We start from the raw sequence: 24,781 nt of genomic DNA, 5'->3' as shown, positions 1-24,781 counted from the left end.
GACCAGTTCGAGGAATTGCTTTATTATTTGCTTCTTAGATATGTATTCCGGCTTTGTAGAGGCTTTTCCAGCACCTGACAAAAGTTCAGATACCTTAATACACTTACTGGTAGAAGAAATCTGTTGTAGATACTCAACTCCCCTTCGTTTAATCTCCGACAATGGTAGCGAAGTAACTAGCGGTGCTTTCCAGGCCGTTCTGAAAGAATTAAACATAGATCATGTAAAAACTTCCACCTACCACCCTCAGGCGAACGGTCAAAATGAAAGATCTCATGCAACTATCAATAACATTTTATCAAAACTAGTAGAGGGTAATGTCCGACAATGGGATGTACATCTTAACATGACCTTGGCCGCCATGAGATTTTTCAACATCAGAGAGCTCTAAACATTCACCCTATTTCCTTCTTTTTAATCGAGACCCGGTTCTTCCAATCGATAATCTACTTAAGCCCAGAATGAAATACCATGGCGAACAGTACTATCAAATTATGCTTAATGCGCAACATAAAGCATTTGTAGAAGTCCGCAGACAGCTTAAAAAATCTAAACGAAAACGAGTAGAGTATGCAAATAGGAATGCCAAAGACATACGCTTTAATTTAAATGACCCTGTCTATTATAAGAACTTTCAAAGACATAATAAATTGGATGCTAAATGGAAACCGTATTATCGGATAATCGAACAGAAATCACCACTAACCTACCTAATAAAAAACCAACTTGATAACTCTATTGTTAAAGTGCACGCTGAACAAATACGACATGCAAAAATTGACGAATGGCCAATTCCCAAAACAACTAATAAACGACCTATACGAAGAGCAAACTATGTCGTCCCACCAAGTGACTTATCAAGTTCTGATTCAAATGATTCTGAGCCCATTGATTCAGAACCCCATCAAGTTAATTTACCTCCTATAACAAAAAGAGTTAAGCAAGAACTTGGCACCGATTCTGATAGTGAAAATGAAATACCCCTCGCAGAACTCCAAAAGATTCTACGAAATAAATCTAAAGTCACAGAGATGCCAACAGAGGTGACAAATGATACTCTAAGCAGTTCTGATTCTGAATCTCTTATGAGCGGCATCAATCTAAATAACCCACCCGCAGATACAAATCATATTGATTCTGATAATCTGATAACCCCTGAGTCTAGCGACGATGAAGCAATGAATATTGAGGCTGTTTCAGCTCCCCCACTTAACGTCAAAAAACATAAGAAGGATTCGAGGCATAAAAAGAACGCGATAAAAACAATGTTAAAATGTTTGTCCGTTATGCTGTAATCACAATACCTTTCTTATGAATACGATGTGCTAAACATCAGACACCTACACCTTGCGACTACGAGTTGCTTTAAGAATGTTGACATATGTAGAAGACTTCACACTATATAAGTGCATTGTGTGAAAATACAGTAATCGTGTGAAAATACTGTAATGGTGCGAAAATACTGTAATTGTTGAAAATACTGTAATTGTTTGTAAATACTGTAAATACCTACACTTCGATTATTAATGATTGATGGTTATCAATTATATTAATCATCTATTTTCAGAAACAAGGATGAATTACCTTAATTACCTTGTACTGTGGTACGCGATTGGCATGAGTGATACTTTTGAGATATACGATAATGTCATATTTCAAAAACTTAAAGATATCTCAATTACTAAGTCACACTGGCAATTAGCACTAGTAATTGACACTCAGGTATTTGCAAACTTTCTTGATCAAGTTGATCAAAGATTAATGAATTCTACCAAAATGGCTAATCAGGTTATTATGCATTTTACGGAAAATGATAAGTACACTGATAAAGACGCATTTATTGAAACAATTAGGAACATTCAATTAGATTTGGGAAATGTACAGAACACTTACGCGAAAATATTAAATAGTTATACAGATTTACAAACTTTAGGACAACGATCTGAACGGTCTTTATTACCTTTGGGAGGCATATTCAAATTTCTATTTGGGGTAGGAGACGATTCCGACGTTCAAGCTTTGAGACATAACGTTGCTAAGATCGCGCGTACACAACAAACGGTGATACATATTCTTGAAAGTAGTTTAACAGTCTTAAACGTATCACAATCCCATATATCAGAAAACAGGCAATCCATCAATAAATTAATCGAGGCATTAAAAATGGTTAATATAAAAATGGCTCGTTGGCAGGGTAGGATCGAAAAACAACTGGAAATGGTGCAAGGATACGCGATTAACTACAATAATTTGAAACTCATTGTTGAAGAAATAAAACAATTAGTAATGCACGCGACGATGTATTTGGATGAATTTAGATCTAAGTTAGATATGCTTAGTACACGCAAAATATTCCCGAGCCTGATATCACCATTACATTTGAGAGAAATACTTTTAGACATAGTCTCGAATTTACCGCAACAATATACCCTTCCTGCCGACCCTCAAACACAACTTTGGAAATTCTATCAAATCCTCTCATGTAACACAATAATGTATAACGACCATATAATTGTAACGGTCAAGATTCCACTTTCTGAACTTAATAATCAATATGAATTATATCAAGCCTACAATTTGGATGTACCTTTCATTAGTAGAAACCACAGTCTTACGCAATCAGACAATATCAGTATGACAGCTCGTTATGATTTAGATTCTACGCGTATGATTACTAATAAAGAACGCACTCAGTTCTCCATTCTAACTGAATTTGAATTACAATCTTGTGTACAAAGCATTAGTCCATTCTGCGAAGTTCGCTCGGCGCTTTATCAAATGAGTTTATCCCAGTTCTGTATTACAGCCTTATTTATGAAACAAGACAATAAAGTCAAAAGTCAATGCTCTACCATAACAAGACCAAATAAACGCCTACCAGCCGCGGAATATCTATATGATGGTATTTGGATGATCGCTTCCAAAACGGACTTAACATTTGTAATCATATGCCAAAACTCCATTCAAACTCATAGCAAAAAGACAGTAGAAGCTCCTTTAAGTTTGCTATCGTTGCAAATGAACTGCAAAGCGTATAATGAACATTTTACACTGGGATCATGGTTTACAAATAGTTCAAGACTACTATTAAATAATTATGTACATTATCAAGTACTTCCCAATTTCACATCACTTCAAATCTGGGAACCTCTCCATAAGATTCTTACTAACGTCTCAAAAATTGAAATGCCTGATGAATTGAAACAGATACACGAACTTCCCTTAAGAGCTTTAATGAATAAATTAATTTACTTACCCAATTCTGTCCTTGACGTATCCTCTGGGTGGCCACTATGGAAAATAATTACAATCATAGCAGCTAGTGTTCTGCTTGTCAGTGTGACCGTTCTCATTCTTTGTAAATATCATTCTGCCTTTCTCAAATGTATTCCTGACCGATCGCGTCCCAAACCACACCCACAATACAGTCAGGTGGTCTACAAGGCCAGTGAGGAATCTACTCTCGCCCAATCAGAGGCGAGGCCTGAAAAACCGGGTATCTGCAACCAATCAACGTCGGCTGCGCACCCGATGTCCGAAGCCATCCAACGACTTTATCCTTGCTTGGATCGGATGGAATTAAACCCTGAGGGCCACAATTAATATTGTTGACAGCCACCGGGACCTTCTGCTTTTGAACTGTCAATAACGAGATCGACAACTCCGATGCAGAAATAGTGATGGACATCATTAATGAACTTGTACATAAGAATCATTTAGCTATTTATGGACTTATTCACTGAAGTACATGAGAAAATTCACCCTGTAGCAGCCCAACGCCAACTCCATGTCTGCGTTTGCTGCTCCGATTCCACAGTCGTTCGTAGATCGGTGAGAGCCCTCACCAATAAACGGGCCGTGTTCCAAAGCGTTTGGACACGTGCCACAGCGCATCTAGAGCTGCCGCCTCAAGGACCAGCAGCTTCGCCCATCCTTCCGGTATTGCCGCTTACATGGACGTGCTCCGGATGCTCGAGTGACCGCCCACGGTCACCAACCACGAACAATAACCTAGACGTCAATAGTGTCGACTAGAGACATCTTCAGTGACTTTTCAGACGTGTTTAAATATTATTATTTCAGTTTAGTGTATTGTGTTTGTTTCTGTTGATTATTTTTTTTCTTATTTGGTTTCGGGTATAATTTATGTGCATGTATTCTTGTTTTCTTCATATTTCATATAAAAACCAAAACAACACCGTACCTTCATATTCACCAACTCCTTTTAAATTTTTGTTACCAATCATCTACTTTATCATTAATCAATTATAATTGACAGAGTTTTTCTCAAGTTTAAATACCGCAGAGTATTTCTCTCCGATTAAAAGTCTACATTAACACCATTCCTGTTGACACCTCATCATTAGCAAGTGTCATCATTCTCGCGAGCAATTCACTTTGACACCAATTAACCCTGCGGGTTTAAGTAATGATAGTTTCTCCGATCTTTACCGAAATAATTATCACCTCTTTATGACACTTCCTACAAATAAGATTAGGGCGGAAACGCGTTGCTTGCGCCGCTTGAAATTGATAAAAATTATTGGAAAAAATTATTGGGATAAAAGGTATAACGCAAGGATTATTGGTGGCAAATCGAAACATTAATTTTTTTTCGCTGGTTTCAGATATCGAAACGAAATTAAATTAAAATATATTAAGTAAGATGAAATAATTCCCATGATGAAATATTTCTTTTAAGAAAAATCGGACGAATGTCACGTAACCGTCGTTACGTATCAACTTTAAAGTGTTACGTAACATAAAAGTTACGTATGAAACACTTTAAAGTAATTACCAAAAATCAATAATAGAATTCAAAATTTATTTGTATCAAAAAGTAAATACTCCATATTTGTATCAAAAAGCAAATACTCCATCATGGGATCAAATGTAGATACACTTAGATGCTGACAGTTCGTGATAGCCGCTGGCTATTAGACCAATTAGCGTGACAGTTCATGACTATAGAATACATCCCTTCGTCTGTAATAAGATATTAGATATGCATACCTGTCACAAACTGGACGAGATCAGCAGTATATATGAACGCATGTTACTCATGTTAGTTAGATTAGATTTTGGGCGTGGACTAGACATATGGCCCGTATGATACTTTATTATATACTGATTATTATACTTAGAAAGAACGTGGAACAATAAAGACTTAGAACACTTGAACAGTTGTTGGTTGGTTACTGAACGAACTATCACGATAGTTAAGTGAGCGTTGGCGTTACGTGACACGTAAAAGTTTGGCGCCTGCTGACCAAGGATAAGAGCAAGGTTGACGTGGAACACAACGGCGAAGTACTAGACCACCTGAAACGAAAAAGGGGTGAGTGACAATTTCGGTTTTATTGGATAACATAGAGAAATGGCAGAACCAGATATTAGTAGAATTTTTCAAAATTTAGGGGAACAATTACAAAATGTATCGGCTGTAGTAGGCACTCAGAGTATAGCACAAGTAGTACCATATTTTGACGGGGATACGAAACAATTCAAATATTGGATAAAAAATATTGAAAAATACGGCGTTCTTACGGGTCTAGATAGCGAAAGGTTAAAAATGGTAGCTTATCAGTCTAGCAAAAATGCAGTTAGTGATTTTATACAAAGATATCTAAAAAGTAACCCTGATGATAACTGGGATACACTAAAAGGGGAATTAAAATCAAGATTTTCGGAAGTACAAGATCCACAACATGCTTTCTGTCTATTAAGGGCAATAAAACAGACACCAGGGGAAAATGTTCAAATATATGCAGAACGACTTTTAACGATGGCGGAAGAAGCTTTTGTAGGTCATAACGGCGACCTAATAGTTATTGAAAGGCAACTAATAGGGTTCTTTATTGATGGTTTGGCACATGATTTCCTAAAAATGAAAGTAATGCGAGAAAATCCAGATACTCTTCAAGCCGCGGTGCGTAGTGCAACAAATGAACAAAATCTTAGAACTAGATTTAATCTTCGAATAGGTAATGCGCCGAGTCAAAATAGCAGGCATGATATTAGCATCAATGATAGGCATGAACCTATGGAAATTGATCATTTAAGACCAAATAAATACTGCATATACTGTAGACGGCCCGGTCATAACATAAAAGATTGTAAATCAAGAAAACGCGAAATAAATGCCATAGGTAAAGAATTTCAAGTTCAAAATAACCAAATTAGTGATAGGCCAAATAACGATTGGAAATCAAAGATTGAATGTTGGAATTGTGGGAAAATGGGTCATTTTCAAAGGGAATGTCGAAATGGCAGGAGACCATATTACGCCTCACGTAATCAAAAAAACTAGGAGTCTCTTATCATAAAGAAGTCGGTGATAGGAGAAAACATATGTCAACATTCACTATAGCAATTTGTGGGAATCCAAATTCATGTCTGATAAAAATAGGAAACATTTCTTTTAGAAGTTTAGTAGACACAGGTGCTGAAGTTAGTTTAATTAGTCGAAAGGCCCTTAGGTTATTACAAAACAAACCTAAACTCTCAAATAAACGCGCTCATTTACAATCAGTTAACGGTAATTCGCTACAAGTTGATGGCTCAGTACAATTAAAATTTAAAATCGGCCGAGTTCACAAAGTGCACGAATTTTATGTTGTCCCAAATATAAATAGAAATATCATTTTAGGCAGGGATTTTTTATCAAAAAATGGGGTAAGACTCTATTTTGATTTAGAATGTATGCGCATAGATGACAGTTATGTACCTTTGGAAGAAGATTTACATATTGCATCAATTGTGAGACTTCAAAAATGTACTGTCTTGAAACCACAAACACGGTATTTATTAAATGGTAAAGTAAAATCCAATCCCAATATAGATACAAAAAATGTTATGAGATTAAAAACATAAACAATTCATTTTTAGATTCTGAACCAGGCCTTGTAATTGTTAATTCCGTGGTTAAATTTCAAAGCAAACGTACATTTCCAATTGCAATTATAAATAACACTCATAAAACAATTAAGTTAAGGAAAGGCAGTGCTATAGGCAAAATTGAAAAATTAGAGGCTCAAGAGATTGCTTCTGTTCAAAATACTTCGGTTAAAGGTAATCCAATGACTGATGATGAAATTTTGACAGACTTACGAGTACCCAAAGATCATGCTGAAACGATCTTACCAATTATAATGCAAAATCGAAAACGTTTCGCTAAAAACGACTCCGATCTTACTCAAACTGACACCGTTACCATGACAATCGAGACAGGAGATCACCCCCCAATTAAATTACGACCATACCGCACACCTTTGAATAATAGGAAAATTATTGACAAGGCAATTGACGAAATGCTTGAGGCAAAGGTAATTAGGAAGTCACATAGTCCCTGGAGTTTTCCCATTGTAATAGTAGATAAAAAAGATGGCACTAAACGATTTTGCGTAGATTTCAGACAATTAAACAAAATTACAAAACCCACATCTTATCCTTTACCTCTCATAGATGACATATTGGCTATTTTAGGTAAAAGTTCATGGTTTAGTTCGCTTGATCTTAAATCAGGGTATTTTCAAATGAAACTTGCAGAACAAGATAAAGAAAAGACTGCTTTTACGACCGGATTCCGAGGTCTTTATGAGTTTAATTCTTGTCCTTTCGGACTCTCTGGAACTCCTGGACGATTCCAAGAATTACTTAACCAAGTATTAGAAGGCTGTGAAAGTTTTGCCATTGCGTATTTAGACGATATCTTAATATTTTCAAAACAAAGGAAGAACATTTGGTACATCTCCAAAAAGTATTCCAACAACTTGAAAAACATAAACTCAAATTAAAACTAAAAAAATGTCAATTCATGCAAGAAGAAACGCAAGTACTTAGGTTTTGTTATTGATAAATTAGGAATCAGACCAGACCCTAAGAAAGTAGAAGCAATTAGACAAATTCCAACTCCTAAATGTGTAAGAGATGTTAGGTCAGTCTTGGGAGCTGCCGGCTTTTACCGCCGATTTTGTCCAAAGTATTCCGAAATGGTTGAGCCATTGATTAACTTAACTAGAAAAACAGTCAAATTCTTTTGGTCACCAGACTGTGAACGAAGTTTTCAACTACTTAAAGACAATCTGACGAAAATTCCCTATTTATCTTATCCTGACATAAACAAGCCTTACATTTTATATACAGACGCTTCAGATAAGAATATCGGAGCATGCCTCACACAAAAATGTGAAGAAAATGAGATTGGGGATTATGCTAATGAAAAACCAATTTATCTGCTTTCACATAAATTGTCCGATACACAAACTCGGTGGAGTACCGTGGAAAAGGAAGCATTTGCCATACATTACGCATTACAAAAATTAGACCATTATTTACACAATGCTGAATTTGTTATTAGGACCGACCATAAACCCTTAAAATATCTTTTAGAGTCTCCCATGCAAAACAAGAAAATTCAACTTTGGGCGTTAGGCATAGCTGGTTATAATTGTAAAATCGAATATATACCCGGAAAAACTAATATCATAGCAGATTTCTTGAGTCGCCCCCCATCGTCCGATACTATCCAAATTGACCCACCCACGGATTACGAACCGGATATAAGTGATAACACCTTTCAAATTTCCGAAAATTATGTTCCAGAGAATATTAAGCAAGTCAACGCCATCAATTCCCATTATCTAAATAAAAAACAGGTTGTTGATAAAGAATATGAGGAACAAGATTCTTTCGTAGAACCAGTGAAACAATTTGAAAGTATGTCAATGGCTAATGAACAAGATCTTGATGCCAATATTTTACAATTAAAGATGAAACTGCGACATGGTCAGCCTAGCAAAACGGAGCAGAATAAATATATTGAAATAGACCGCATTCTGTATTACTTATCAAACGCCGATGAGGAGCCAAATTTAAGATTAGTAATTCCCAGCCATTTAACACCTTTAGTCATTACGCAATATCATGATAATAACGGGCACCCGGGTAGCCAAAGGTTATTTGCAACCATTAAACAAAAATACTTTTGGCCTGGACTGTTTAAAGAATTACACGCATATGTTGAAAAATGCGTTACCTGTCAAAGTCGGAATTTAACCAAAATAAAAGCTCCCATGCAAGACCGTCTCAACATGGCACCATACCCATTCTCAGTAGTGTCTGTGGATGTCCAGGGACCATTACCCATGACCAGTTCGAGGAATTGCTTTATTATTTGCTTCTTAGATATGTATTCCGGCTTTGTAGAGGCTTTTCCAGCACCTGACAAAAGTTCAGATACCTTAATACACTTACTGGTAGAAGAAATCTGTTGTAGATACTCAACTCCCCTTCGTTTAATCTCCGACAATGGTAGCGAAGTAACTAGCGGTGCTTTCCAGGCCGTTCTGAAAGAATTAAACATAGATCATGTAAAAACTTCCACCTACCACCCTCAGGCGAACGGTCAAAATGAAAGATCTCATGCAACTATCAATAACATTTTATCAAAACTAGTAGAGGGTAATGTCCGACAATGGGATGTACATCTTAACATGACCTTGGCCGCCATGAGATTTTCAACATCAGAGAGCTCTAAACATTCACCCTATTTCCTTCTTTTTAATCGAGACCCGGTTCTTCCAATCGATAATCTACTTAAGCCCAGAATGAAATACCATGGCGAACAGTACTATCAAATTATGCTTAATGCGCAACATAAAGCATTTGTAGAAGTCCGCAGACAGCTTAAAAAATCTAAACGAAAACGAGTAGAGTATGCAAATAGGAATGCCAAAGACATACGCTTTAATTTAAATGACCCTGTCTATTATAAGAACTTTCAAAGACATAATAAATTGGATGCTAAATGGAAACCGTATTATCGGATAATCGAACAGAAATCACCACTAACCTACCTAATAAAAAACCAACTTGATAACTCTATTGTTAAAGTGCACGCTGAACAAATACGACATGCAAAAATTGACGAATGGCCAATTCCCAAAACAACTAATAAACGACCTATACGAAGAGCAAACTATGTCGTCCCACCAAGTGACTTATCAAGTTCTGATTCAAATGATTCTGAGCCCATTGATTCAGAACCCCATCAAGTTAATTTACCTCCTATAACAAAAAGAGTTAAGCAAGAACTTGGCACCGATTCTGATAGTGAAAATGAAATACCCCTCGCAGAACTCCAAAAGATTCTACGAAATAAATCTAAAGTCACAGAGATGCCAACAGAGGTGACAAATGATACTCTAAGCAGTTCTGATTCTGAATCTCTTATGAGCGGCATCAATCTAAATAACCCACCCGCAGATACAAATCATATTGATTCTGATAATCTGATAACCCCTGAGTCTAGCGACGATGAAGCAATGAATATTGAGGCTGTTTCAGCTCCCCCACTTAACGTCAAAAAACATAAGAAGGATTCGAGGCATAAAAAGAACGCGATAAAAACAATGTTAAAATGTTTGTCCGTTATGCTGTAATCACAATACCTTTCTTATGAATACGATGTGCTAAACATCAGACACCTACACCTTGCGACTACGAGTTGCTTTAAGAATGTTGACATATGTAGAAGACTTCACACTATATAAGTGCATTGTGTGAAAATACAGTAATCGTGTGAAAATACTGTAATGGTGCGAAAATACTGTAATTGTTGAAAATACTGTAATTGTTTGTAAATACTGTAAATACCTACACTTCGATTATTAATGATTGATGGTTATCAATTATATTAATCATCTATTTTCAGAAACAAGGATGAATTACCTTAATTACCTTGTACTGTGGTACGCGATTGGCATGAGTGATACTTTTGAGATATACGATAATGTCATATTTCAAAAACTTAAAGATATCTCAATTACTAAGTCACACTGGCAATTAGCACTAGTAATTGACACTCAGGTATTTGCAAACTTTCTTGATCAAGTTGATCAAAGATTAATGAATTCTACCAAAATGGCTAATCAGGTTATTATGCATTTTACGGAAAATGATAAGTACACTGATAAAGACGCATTTATTGAAACAATTAGGAACATTCAATTAGATTTGGGAAATGTACAGAACACTTACGCGAAAATATTAAATAGTTATACAGATTTACAAACTTTAGGACAACGATCTGAACGGTCTTTATTACCTTTGGGAGGCATATTCAAATTTCTATTTGGGGTAGGAGACGATTCCGACGTTCAAGCTTTGAGACATAACGTTGCTAAGATCGCGCGTACACAACAAACGGTGATACATATTCTTGAAAGTAGTTTAACAGTCTTAAACGTATCACAATCCCATATATCAGAAAACAGGCAATCCATCAATAAATTAATCGAGGCATTAAAAATGGTTAATATAAAAATGGCTCGTTGGCAGGGTAGGATCGAAAAACAACTGGAAATGGTGCAAGGATACGCGATTAACTACAATAATTTGAAACTCATTGTTGAAGAAATAAAACAATTAGTAATGCACGCGACGATGTATTTGGATGAATTTAGATCTAAGTTAGATATGCTTAGTACACGCAAAATATTCCCGAGCCTGATATCACCATTACATTTGAGAGAAATACTTTTAGACATAGTCTCGAATTTACCGCAACAATATACCCTTCCTGCCGACCCTCAAACACAACTTTGGAAATTCTATCAAATCCTCTCATGTAACACAATAATGTATAACGACCATATAATTGTAACGGTCAAGATTCCACTTTCTGAACTTAATAATCAATATGAATTATATCAAGCCTACAATTTGGATGTACCTTTCATTAGTAGAAACCACAGTCTTACGCAATCAGACAATATCAGTATGACAGCTCGTTATGATTTAGATTCTACGCGTATGATTACTAATAAAGAACGCACTCAGTTCTCCATTCTAACTGAATTTGAATTACAATCTTGTGTACAAAGCATTAGTCCATTCTGCGAAGTTCGCTCGGCGCTTTATCAAATGAGTTTATCCCAGTTCTGTATTACAGCCTTATTTATGAAACAAGACAATAAAGTCAAAAGTCAATGCTCTACCATAACAAGACCAAATAAACGCCTACCAGCCGCGGAATATCTATATGATGGTATTTGGATGATCGCTTCCAAAACGGACTTAACATTTGTAATCATATGCCAAAACTCCATTCAAACTCATAGCAAAAAGACAGTAGAAGCTCCTTTAAGTTTGCTATCGTTGCAAATGAACTGCAAAGCGTATAATGAACATTTTACACTGGGATCATGGTTTACAAATAGTTCAAGACTACTATTAAATAATTATGTACATTATCAAGTACTTCCCAATTTCACATCACTTCAAATCTGGGAACCTCTCCATAAGATTCTTACTAACGTCTCAAAAATTGAAATGCCTGATGAATTGAAACAGATACACGAACTTCCCTTAAGAGCTTTAATGAATAAATTAATTTACTTACCCAATTCTGTCCTTGACGTATCCTCTGGGTGGCCACTATGGAAAATAATTACAATCATAGCAGCTAGTGTTCTGCTTGTCAGTGTGACCGTTCTCATTCTTTGTAAATATCATTCTGCCTTTCTCAAATGTATTCCTGACCGATCGCGTCCCAAACCACACCCACAATACAGTCAGGTGGTCTACAAGGCCAGTGAGGAATCTACTCTCGCCCAATCAGAGGCGAGGCCTGAAAAACCGGGTATCTGCAACCAATCAACGTCGGCTGCGCACCCGATGTCCGAAGCCATCCAACGACTTTATCCTTGCTTGGATCGGATGGAATTAAACCCTGAGGGCCACAATTAATATTGTTGACAGCCACCGGGACCTTCTGCTTTTGAACTGTCAATAACGAGATCGACAACTCCGATGCAGAAATAGTGATGGACATCATTAATGAACTTGTACATAAGAATCATTTAGCTATTTATGGACTTATTCACTGAAGTACATGAGAAAATTCACCCTGTAGCAGCCCAACGCCAACTCCATGTCTGCGTTTGCTGCTCCGATTCCACAGTCGTTCGTAGATCGGTGAGAGCCCTCACCAATAAACGGGCCGTGTTCCAAAGCGTTTGGACACGTGCCACAGCGCATCTAGAGCTGCCGCCTCAAGGACCAGCAGCTTCGCCCATCCTTCCGGTATTGCCGCTTACATGGACGTGCTCCGGATGCTCGAGTGACCGCCCACGGTCACCAACCACGAACAATAACCTAGACGTCAATAGTGTCGACTAGAGACATCTTCAGTGACTTTTCAGACGTGTTTAAATATTATTATTTCAGTTTAGTGTATTGTGTTTGTTTCTGTTGATTATTTTTTTTCTTATTTGGTTTCGGGTATAATTTATGTGCATGTATTCTTGTTTTCTTCATATTTCATATAAAAACCAAAACAACACCGTACCTTCATATTCACCAACTCCTTTTAAATTTTTGTTACCAATCATCTACTTTATCATTAATCAATTATAATTGACAGAGTTTTTCTCAAGTTTAAATACCGCAGAGTATTTCTCTCCGATTAAAAGTCTACATTAACACCATTCCTGTTGACACCTCATCATTAGCAAGTGTCATCATTCTCGCGAGCAATTCACTTTGACACCAATTAACCCTGCGGGTTTAAGTAATGATAGTTTCTCCGATCTTTACCGAAATAATTATCACCTCTTTATGACACTTCCTACAAATAAGATTAGGGCGGAAACGCGTTGCTTGCGCCGCTTGAAATTGATAAAAATTATTGGAAAAAATTATTGGGATAAAAGGTATAACGCAAGGATTATTGGTGGCAAATCGAAACATTAATTTTTTTTCGCTGGTTTCAGATATCGAAACGAAATTAAATTAAAATATATTAAGTAAGATGAAATAATTCCCATGATGAAATATTTCTTTTAAGAAAAATCGGACGAATGTCACGTAACCGTCGTTACGTATCAACTTTAAAGTGTTACGTAACATAAAAGTTACGTATGAAACACTTTAAAGTAATTACCAAAAATCAATAATAGAATTCAAAATTTATTTGTATCAAAAAGTAAATACTCCATATTTGTATCAAAAAGCAAATACTCCATCATGGGATCAAATGTAGATACACTTAGATGCTGACAGTTCGTGATAGCCGCTGGCTATTAGACCAATTAGCGTGACAGTTCATGACTATAGAATACATCCCTTCGTCTGTAATAAGATATTAGATATGCATACCTGTCACAAACTGGACGAGATCAGCAGTATATATGAACGCATGTTACTCATGTTAGTTAGATTAGATTTTGGGCGTGGACTAGACATATGGCCCGTATGATACTTTATTATATACTGATTATTATACTTAGAAAGAACGTGGAACAATAAAGACTTAGAACACTTGAACAGTTGTTGGTTGGTTACTGAACGAACTATCACGATAGTTAAGTGAGCGTTGGCGTTACGTGACATTGTTATACTTCAACTAAAGACCCTTGTTATACTTCAACTAAAGGCCCTTGTTATACACCAACTAAAGGCCCTTGTTATACTTCAACTAAAGACCCTTGTTATACTTCAACTAAAGGCCCTTGCTTTAACCCAACCTAAGGCCATTTGATTATTTTAAGTCTTAAGTGTATTATATATCATATTCTTCATTAAAAAAGCATCTCGTAAATACTATTCTGAAAATGCAGGGATCTGATCTGGCCCCTGTTATGGTGCAACTAAAGACCCTTGGAATGGCTGTTGTCTTAAGAATTCTAAGATAGCCTCTAAGTTATATTAAAGATTGTGTTTTCTTTCCAGAATCATCTTATGAGAAGTTATCAGAGAATACTGTTCCGGAAATGCAGAGATCCGATCTGGCCCCTGTTATACTCCAACTTAAAGCCCTTGGCATTGCAAATGTGCTCAGATTTCATTTCCTTTCTGTAAGTTTGGAAAAAGATCTTTGTACATCACTTTCAAGCTTTAAGTTGTTTTGATAAAGAAAGCAATGAGTCCATGCCTTTCCAATCTTGAACTTATTTTATAGGAAGGGAATTAATGGGGCTTTATTCCGTATGATGAAATAGTGAAAAAAAGAAGAAAATTGTCGAATACTGACATAACTTTGGTATCGTTGTGTACAATGCATTGAAACTTACTAACTGAAGTACCACATAGTTTACAATTATTTATTTTTCGCAGTTTTTTCGTATTTTTCCATTAAAAAAGATTACTAGGTATGTCTTACCTAGTAGAATTCATTCCTTATGCGTGATTGGCTAGTCGATGTTATCACGTGATATTACCAAGTTAGGTATATAGCTTAAATATTCCAAGCGTTTAGGGTAAGCCTTCGTAGCACAGTGGATACATCACTGGACTGCAATTTTGGCAACACCGGTCCAAACCCGGTCTACGACTTAATTTTTTTTACATTTTGGTATATTTTTTTTACAATTATGATATCATAGAGTAAAACATTTTATTAAATAATTGTCCTGAGATTCGTTACAAAAAAAACTTTTTTTTGGTGCCAATCTGGTTCCTTTAATATTAACTTTGCAAACAAAGTTTGAAATGGGTTTATGTTTATTATCTCAAATACATGTTATATTTTGGAATGAAACATTTATTATCTTAAAGAATTAAATAAAGCAATGAAATGAAATCAAATAACTTCTTCAAACTAATATAACTGTAATCTATAATTCATTGTGGCCTATTATGGGAGACCATTGTTATGAGAGTGTGCTTGTTTTTCTGTGTGTGGTTAGATTAACTTAAGGGAGATAATCCATCAATGTATTAATGTTTGGTATTCTGAAAGTTATACATCATGGATAGACCGGCGATAATTATTGGAATCTTCTCACTTTAAGTGTCTCCTGCGAAGCATGGTAGACACAATACCAATACAGCCATTATATCAACGTCATTTCACTTTTTGTATTCAATCAATTAATTCTGAAATACTTTGTGTATTGTATTTGAACTTGGCAGGAACATTGGTCAAGGTCAGTAAATGATAAGTTTTAATTTTGTGGTCAAAGTCAAGGTCATAGTGACCTAACGTAAAAAATTAAAAGTATCTTCCATGGCCGAGAGTGTAAGAAAGGTTAATCCGACCCGAGCGTAGGGTTGGGATGAACCTTTCTCCCACCAGATAAGTAGATCCATTAATTTAACCATGCTAGAAATTCTTATCTTGCCCACGGGCGAAGATAAAATGCCCGTATGGAACTTCTTTTAATGGTCACCACATTGTAATTACCTCCCTTGTTGAAGACTGTCATCTGTAGTGCATCATGGAAACCTTGACTGGTGGCAATATGTAGAACGCGAGTTAATTATTTCTCGCTTCAAATGTCAGCAGAAAACAGTTTTCACGCACCTTTCAAGAAATAATGCTTCACACTTCTTAGAACTATTTAAAGACCAATCAGACCATTTACATACTCTGAATTACTGCGCGAATATCCTTGACAACCACGAATTATTGCATATCCGTACGCAATTATTTTCAGTAAGCACAAAAGAGTTCCGGCAAAAAATACATTTTTACTTAATTTTGTTTAACTGAGGTGGGAGAAAAAGCATCTACCATAGCCGTTCGTGTAAGAAAGGTTCATACCGACCCTCGCGCAGGGATTTTGCGGAAACTCGGTAGACCTCGTTTCCGCGAAACACCCTACACTCGGGTCGGAATTAATCTATCTTACACTCTCGGCCATGGAAGATACTTATAATCTTACACAAGCGGCTATGGAAGATGCTTTTTCTCCCACCTCAGTTAAACAAAACTAAGAAAAAATGTATTGTTTTTGCAGGAACTCTTTTGTGCGTAGTGAAAATAAATGCGTTTGGATATGTGATAATTCGTGGTTGTCATGGGTGTGCGCGTAGTGATTCAGATTATGTTAATAGTGAAATCGGTCCTTAAATAGTTCTAAGGAGAGTGCAGCATTATTTCTTAAAAGGTGCGTGAAAACCTTTTTATGGTGACATTTGAAGCGTGAAATAATTAATAAACTTTCTAAATTTTGCACCAAGACAAGGTTTCTATGATGCTACAGACGACAGTCTTCAATAAGGGAGGTAATTACAATGTGATGACTATTAAAAAGGAGTTCCATACGGGCGTTTTATCTTTGCCCGTGGGCAAGATAAGAATTTCTAGCATGGTTAAAATTTAGATCTACTTATCTGAGGTTAGAGAAAAAGGGCTCTCCTGATAGGCAACATATTCGATTCGAAGTTCTGACTTTCTATCTAACCATGGTATAAAGTTATCATTTAAATAGTTGTTTTAAAATTAATAATGTTTTATGTTTTACTTTTCAGGCCCCTCCGGCTCAAAACATGGTTCGAGGTTTAGAACTTCTATATGCGTTAGGAGGTGAGAAAATGGGCTTTAAAAAAGATAATTCAAAATTTAACTTTGCTAGTATGTGACTTTTGGATGTGTGGTCTTATTTTAGTGTAATTTGAGAGGGTTTGTGTTGTGAAAAAAGAAGACCCAAACATATTAAGATCTAAAAATAAAATTGCATTAAAGTTTTTGTGGCCTTGAACAATTGCAAAAGTTGTCATTTCATGTCCAATTTTTGTTGAAATAAAGAGAACAAAATACATACTTCAATAATTATATGTTTTGTCGTTTAAATTCACATGTATGTAAGAAGTAATCAAACCCCTTTCCAAATGATACCAAAATTACATGGGGTCAGCAGGCATCAACTGTTAACATTATGGTTAATTGAGCTATCTGAAAACTAGCTTATATGTGGTTGGAATCCTTAGATGTTTTATTTTAATGTGCTGCATCACAGGATCTATAATGGGCCATAGGCTTAAGCTTTGCTTTTCGATAACCCACCTGTTTTACTTGGAATAGATTGAACGAAAGGCAATGCCAACTTTATTCTATGGTTAGCACCATCGGGTAATGTGTTCACACAATGGGTTGGTTTTCTGCCATAATAATTTTTTTTTCTGAAATCCTTATTAAGTAAAGCAAGAATTGATAATTAAAAAAGCAATAACTGAGTCAAGAAATATTGTATACATAGAGATTGCAATTGTCTAGATGCATGGACCGGTAAATACATTTGATGCTTTCTGTATTATTTTCATTGGTGAAGGCTGCCATAAAAGACATTTGTAGAATATTTAATAATATTTTTTTAAAGGTACCATTGTTGTTTTTAACTCACCTGAGCACAAAGTGCTAAGCATGAGCTATTGTGATAGGGTGATTGTCAGTCATCGTCCATCGACTGTTGTCGACAATATCCTTCAAACAACTTCTTCTCCTAAACCATTGGGACAATTCTAACTACACTTCGCAGAAATGTTCTATGAATATCCCCTTACAGATTCCTTCAATAAAAGAGGTTCCATGCAGAACTCTGGTTGCCATAGCATCTGAGTGGAAAAACTTTGAAAATCTTCTTCTCAGAAACTGCTGGCTGGATTTCCAAATAATTTCACAGGGATGTTTCTTAGGTGACCCTGTATCAAATTCCTCCCCCCCCCCCCATGTTAATTTGTTAAAAAAACATGACTGCCATTGGGCAGGCTTCTTTTCTCAATATGTCTATATGGAAAACTTTTAAAATCTTCTTCAGAAACGACCCAATTTCAAAAAGATTTCACAGAAATAATTATATGTTCCTAAGGTGACCCTCTGTCAAATTCCTTCACACCATGTTGATTTATAAAAAAATGTATGCCAGGGGGCTAGTTACCACTATATGTCTAAATGGAAAACTTCTCTTCAGAAACCATTAACCAGATTTTCAAATAATTTCACAGAAATGTTTCTTTGGCGATCATATGTCACGCAAGAAAATATAATGTAATTGATAGGAAATTATATTTTGATTTCAATTTTTTTCACAGACAATAAATTGATAATGCACTTCAATATATCAAACTGGTTTTTGAGTCACACATTTGGAAGGGTAGGGGCAGGGTGGGGGATATTTTAGTATTTTGGACTTTTTAAGTTTTTGCTTGGGTCACTAAATACATGCAAACTATCAAAGCTATCATTTTCAAACTTTGGAATACCTATTCACTATCAAATGTAATAAATGGAATAAATAAACTGTAAAAGGATACAATCAGATGAGTGTTCAGCACCGGCAAAAGGTGCTGTTGTTTGTCTTATTTGTTGTGGTCTTTCATGAATCCTTATGTCATCAATATTTTTACTGAAATGTCCCCAGAATCTTTCATAACTTCTAATATGGTGTTTGCAGACATGCGACTGAGATTATCTTCTAAAAGAAGTCTTTTAAATTCATGCTTAAATCTAAATGAAAAAAAGAGTTATAATGGTCTGTAATTTATTTGATTTATTTTTCAGATAGTCTTACTTTCTGGCAGGCAAGCTTGTTTTTGTCATCATTAGATAAGATTTGTTGCTTTATTTGTCCTTCTAAAGTTTCATAAATAAAACATTTTTCAAGAAGAAAAACTAAGATTTATTTTAGTGACATTGCACATTTTTTTCTTTATAATACATATATATATATTTAACTTTAAATAGAAATTTCTTGGAAATAAGGCCAACATAAATCAATTGTGAGATTTTCATCCATTTTATTTTTAAATGGGGCGGGGGAGGGGGGGGGGGGGTGACATTTTATTTTTTATTTTTCTTAGATGACCTTTTTACCGTTGAATATGTTTTCGTATTTTTTTTTATGGTTGCATGAGGGACCATATACATGTGTTCTTAAGACAAACCACAAACATGATTGTAACAATTCTCCTTTTTTACATGGGAATGTTTTACATCGATACCGTAGGTATGAATAAACATTGTTCCCGCACAGCATTAAAGTACTGGACTGATACACAAATACAGACCCTAGTTCAACATTTGAGTCAATAAAATTCAAGGCTTGGTGGCAAAAAGGGGCGGGCAGGGATGAAAATTTAAAAATTAATTTACAGTCGCCTAAAGGAAATATTACAACACAATATTCCATAAGACTGCAAAATAATACATGTATATTCATCTTTGAATAGAAAGTTCTTGGAAATAATGCAACACGATCTACAAGAATTTTTATATTAAACTAAGAACAATTAGGTCAGGCCAAAAAATAAGTTATTGTTTCTGGTCACCCGACGGACCATACTTTTTCCCCCAAGACCATACTTTTTTTTGCCCCAAAATGGATTTTGGTAGACCCCAGTCCCGGGAAAACGGTACTGGATATGAAAAATAAACCGTGCTATCCGACAACGATATTTAAACAGGGCTTTCAATGGACCCTACCTCTCATGAGATATCATCAATGACCCAAGTTCGCACGTAAGTGTCACCTTTGACCTGAGAGAATTTCAGTGCAAGAGTCGTTAGTCCTGAAACTGAAGTTCAATGTGGCTGCAATACATGCGCTGAATGTTTGTTTATTAAATTTAAGTATCTTTAAAGTAAACACATGACAATAGCAATTAACGACCAAAGTGTCCATTAACAGCAGTCAAACTCAATGTCGTAATAACTCCGCCATTATGTAAATGGATACCTTCGACAGTTCTAGCTAAATTCGAACTACAATCTTTATATATCAACAATTGAAATGTTATTTAATTCAATTTCACCTATTAACTAAAAATATAAATCTTGGAAGTTTGTAAATGCGTAAAAAATAAACAATTTTCGTCTAGCTCTCCTGCGCATGCACATGGTCCAAAAAGCGTGGGAAACAGGTGCTTTTATATATACTTCCTGTCAATTTTAATGAAAGTGAAAGGAGAACTATTTGACGTCCTGGTCTATCTACAGTAAAGTTCTATTACATAACATGTGGATTGCTCTGCCATTTTTATACCCCCCAAAACAAAGTTTGGGGGGGGGGTATACTGGAATCGGGTTGTCCGTCTGTCTGTCTGTCCGTCTGTCCGTCTGTCCGTCCGTTTTTTTTTTGTCCGGGATTCATCTTTGTCGTTATTGAACAAATCTTTTTCAAACTTTCAGATATTAATGGCCATGATGTAAACTTGCGCCTCTGTGAAATTGGTACGGGTCACATGACCCTGACCAGAGTTATCTCCCCTTGATGTGTTAAAGTAGGCAAAATAAGCCCTGTCCGGGATTCATCTTTGTTATTATTCAACAAATCTTTATCAAACTTTCAGAAATTAATGGCCATGTTGTAAACTTTCGCCTCTGTGAATTTGGTACAGGTCACATGACCCTGACTGGAGTTATCTCCCCTTGATGTGTTAAAGTAGGCAAAATAAGCCCTGTCCGGGATTCATCTTTGTTATTATTCAACAAATCTTTATCAAACTTTCAGAAATTAATGGCCATGTTGTAAACTTTCGCCTCTGTGAATTTGGTACAGGTCACATGACCCTGACTGGAGTTATCTCCCCTTGATGTGTTAAAGTACGCAAAATAAGCCCTGTCCGGGATTCATCTTTGTTATTATTCAACAAATCTTTATCAAACTTTCAGAAATTAATGGCCATGTTGTAAACTTTCGCCTCTGTGAATTTGGTACAGGTCACATGACCCTGACTGGAGTTATCTCCCCTTGTGGGCAAAATTAGCTTTGTCCGGCCTAACTCCAGGGCAAACAACCTAGACATGGAGGGGTGGGGGGTATTCGTTAGCCTATGGCTTACAGTTCTAGTTATAAATGAACAATGTTGGGATATTGGCAATAGGAACGCTGAATGTTTTTGTTTACTTCCGGAAGAATCCTAAGGTGAGAATGAAACTGAAAGTAAAGCGAGAAAAATGTCCTGGCATATTGGATTTTGACAAGGATGCATTGGATTACATAACAAATAATACATGCATTTTTTTTAACACTTACCGGTACAACTTGGATATTTTTACAACAGACAAGTCTTAAGTCATTTGATCCTACTAAAGGGAGCTTATAGTACTGTGCTAATGCTTGCAGACAATACATTCAACATTCCGATCCAAAGGTTTATTAAAAAAGAAGACAAAAAAAAAATCCCTACCTACCGACCCTTAGGATTTTGAGGCCCGTGACCAGAAACAAGAAATTCTTTTTTTTTGGCTTTAGGCCATAATTTTGTTTTAAGTTTGAAGTGAAAGTTGATTATGATTGGTCTATGACCATAGTTCATTGGCCGTCATCAGTAATTGCTTTGAAAAACATCTTTTCCTAAACCACTTGGATGATATTGACAAGACTTCACAGGGAAGTTCCTTGAGTGGTGCCCTTTTTTCAAATTGTTCAAAGAACTGAATTCCTCGGAGAACTCTGGTTGCCGTAGCAACTAAAAGGAAAACTTTAAAACATTTTTTTATAAAGTTGGTGTGTAAAATTGTCCAGTGGTCCTCTACCCAGATTGTTCAAATTAAGCTCTTTGGATAAAAATTGACCATGCCCTGGCGTTGACACTTATTTAACATCAATATATATATCGGGGAAATCTTTGAAAAAATCTTCTGGGCTGAAACAACTGTGCATAGACCCTCGATATTTGGTATGTAGCATCATATAATGATACAAACATGTCTTGTGCTCTAATATTGGCTATCCATTCGACAAAGCCCAACCAGGGGTGTACGTCATGTGACAGCTCTTGTTTTGAAAGCCTTGGTGTTGTTATTGAAGTCTGTGTCAAGCAAAACCTCGAACCTTGGCCATAACTCCAGGATACAAGATATTCAACTGAAAATAAGTACATATTTTGTCAGAAACACACTTATACAGCAAGGCCCATAACTCTGGCTTTAATAATTGTAGAGTTATGCCCCTTTATTAATGAAAAAACAACAACAGATAACTGTTGGCATTTGACCTGTGGCAATTTTATTGTGGAGTTAGGAAACAGCTTAAACTTAACAGGTTTTAAGAATGGCCTTAAAGGGACTTGACACCAGATGATGCACTTGCAAGAAAAAGAGCAAATTGTCAAAAACTTACATAAATTGACATTGCTGTGTACAACGCATTCAATCTTACTTACTGATGTATCAAGATGTATCAAATGGCTTACGACACGTGCATCTTTTGAATATTTTTTGCACAATTTTCCAATTTTGCAATTTACTGGGTTTTTCAACCAGGTAAGTCCCAGTAAGTTTAAAAATAGGGTCGGTATTTTAATCTGTCTCATTATAAAACAGATATGCTTTAAACAGGGAAACTGTTATTTTATACACTACTTTTAAAAAGGGAAAAACATATGAGACAGCTCACGGCCTCTTTTTACGAAAACAAGGTTTACCAGGTTTGGGTTGTCCTATTTCACACGAGGGGCCATGGTATATGCTTTTCCTCCCACCTTAATGAAAGAAAATATAGTAAAACTGTAGTTTTTCATTGGAACTCTTCTGGATAGTTAAAACAAAAGTAGTTCCATACAGGCACATTTTTTATCTTTGCCTGTGGGCAAGAAAAGGATTTCCAGAATGGCAAAATATTTTGATCTACTTATCTGGGGTGGTAGAAGTAGGAATCTTTTTATCATTTAATATAAATTTATTTGTTTTTTTCCTTTTTTCCCCATTTTTTTGTTTAACTTAAACAGTAACAATGTATGGTTTTTTTTTTACAAATTATGTAACTCCCAACTTAAATATTGTTAGAGTTATGGCCCTTTGTAACTTTTTAAACAAATGCATAATTTCATCTTTTATACGCCTGTTTAAAATATGAGACAGTCTAGTTTCACTTTGGCCAGACATGTGCACCTTTGGCAATGACAGAGAGAAAGATTTAGCTCTCAGAAGTGTAAGTTTGGGTCCAAAAGCGGTAGAATTTCTAATTCCTTTAATATTCAGTCAAAAACAATGATGGAAACAATGTAAACTAAAACGTGATATTTGTTACTATTTTTAGATTTTTGGAAAATATATCATGGTTAAGAGACTTGTCAAATGTCAGTGTTTTTGATTGAGAAACAGAAGGAATATTACATCTGACTTGTAAAAACAAGTTTATATTCAGAAGAGCTACTGAAAAATCAAATCAGACTGCCAAAACAAGTCGGAGTGTAAGGACAGACGACTGCAGATTTGTGTATGTCAAGTTTCCCGCCAAAATGTCGTAAAATTTTATACACCAAATAAATAATAACAACACCTTGGAAATGTTGTTTTCTTTAATGTTTTGACAGTTTTTTAATGTCTTTGATATTTACTAAAATGCTGATTAGTAGGATGCCAATTAACAAAAAATGCTGATAAATGATCTTTTGTAGCGCACTGGTAACTTTGCAACGATCTCGGCCGAAGTTTGAAGTGATTTGACAAGTAGTTTATTGCACCATGTTCTTTAGTGTGACAGATTAATATGGCATGGTTGAAAGAATTTTGAGGTTTTAAAAGAAAATTTAAGGCCAATTTGATATAATTTTGAGGTTTTTTAAAAGAGCTTTCAATAGCGGTAGATTTGCCGGGAAAGCGGTATGGCATTAGAAGGGTCTCAAAAGCGGTATAATTTACCTACCGCCGGTAGAGTTCACATGTATGCTTGTGGTATATGGGCTTCAAGGCTAGTCAATGCTTTGTAGTCACCTGAGAGTTATTGCCCATTTATTATAGAAAAGTTCAGAGCACCTTTTTTAAGTTTATTCAGGTGAGCGATAAAGGGCCATCTTGGCCCTCTTGTTTAGAAAAATGTATGATGAAATTAAAATCTAATGACCTAATTGATTGTGTTACACACCAAACAAGGAGTCGTTTGTTGTGGTCATGATATTATATTGTGTACAAATGGTGGCATTTTTTACGACCAAGTTACTTAGCTTCAATTAAACTCTTAGTGTATTATGTAGGTGTGCGACCGTATTGTAATCTGATTTCAAAAACTGTGGCATTATTCCCATTACATTGATGGATCATGATGAATGATTT

At 35.7% G+C, this 24,781-nt stretch overlaps 1 protein-coding gene across 2 annotated transcripts in view; it reads left to right on the top strand.

Annotated features, from left to right (window-relative positions):
• LOC128242662 (probable ATP-dependent RNA helicase DHX35) overlaps positions 1–24,781 on the top strand; it is a 213,508-nt gene that overhangs the window by 31,121 nt on the left and 157,606 nt on the right. For both annotated transcript variants that reach the window (XM_052959902.1, XM_052959903.1), the window contains exons 17-18: positions 14,734–14,858; positions 17,257–17,311. In XM_052959902.1, coding sequence (XP_052815862.1) covers positions 14,734–14,858; positions 17,257–17,311 — 180 coding nt within the window. The remainder of the gene's footprint in view (positions 1–14,733; positions 14,859–17,256; positions 17,312–24,781) is intronic.

The sequence above is a fragment of the Mya arenaria genome, chromosome 8, assembly GCF_026914265.1.
Source record: "Mya arenaria isolate MELC-2E11 chromosome 8, ASM2691426v1".
Classification (NCBI taxonomy): domain Eukaryota; kingdom Metazoa; phylum Mollusca; class Bivalvia; order Myida; family Myidae; genus Mya; species Mya arenaria.
This window is presented reverse-complemented; position numbering and strand designations above follow the sequence as displayed.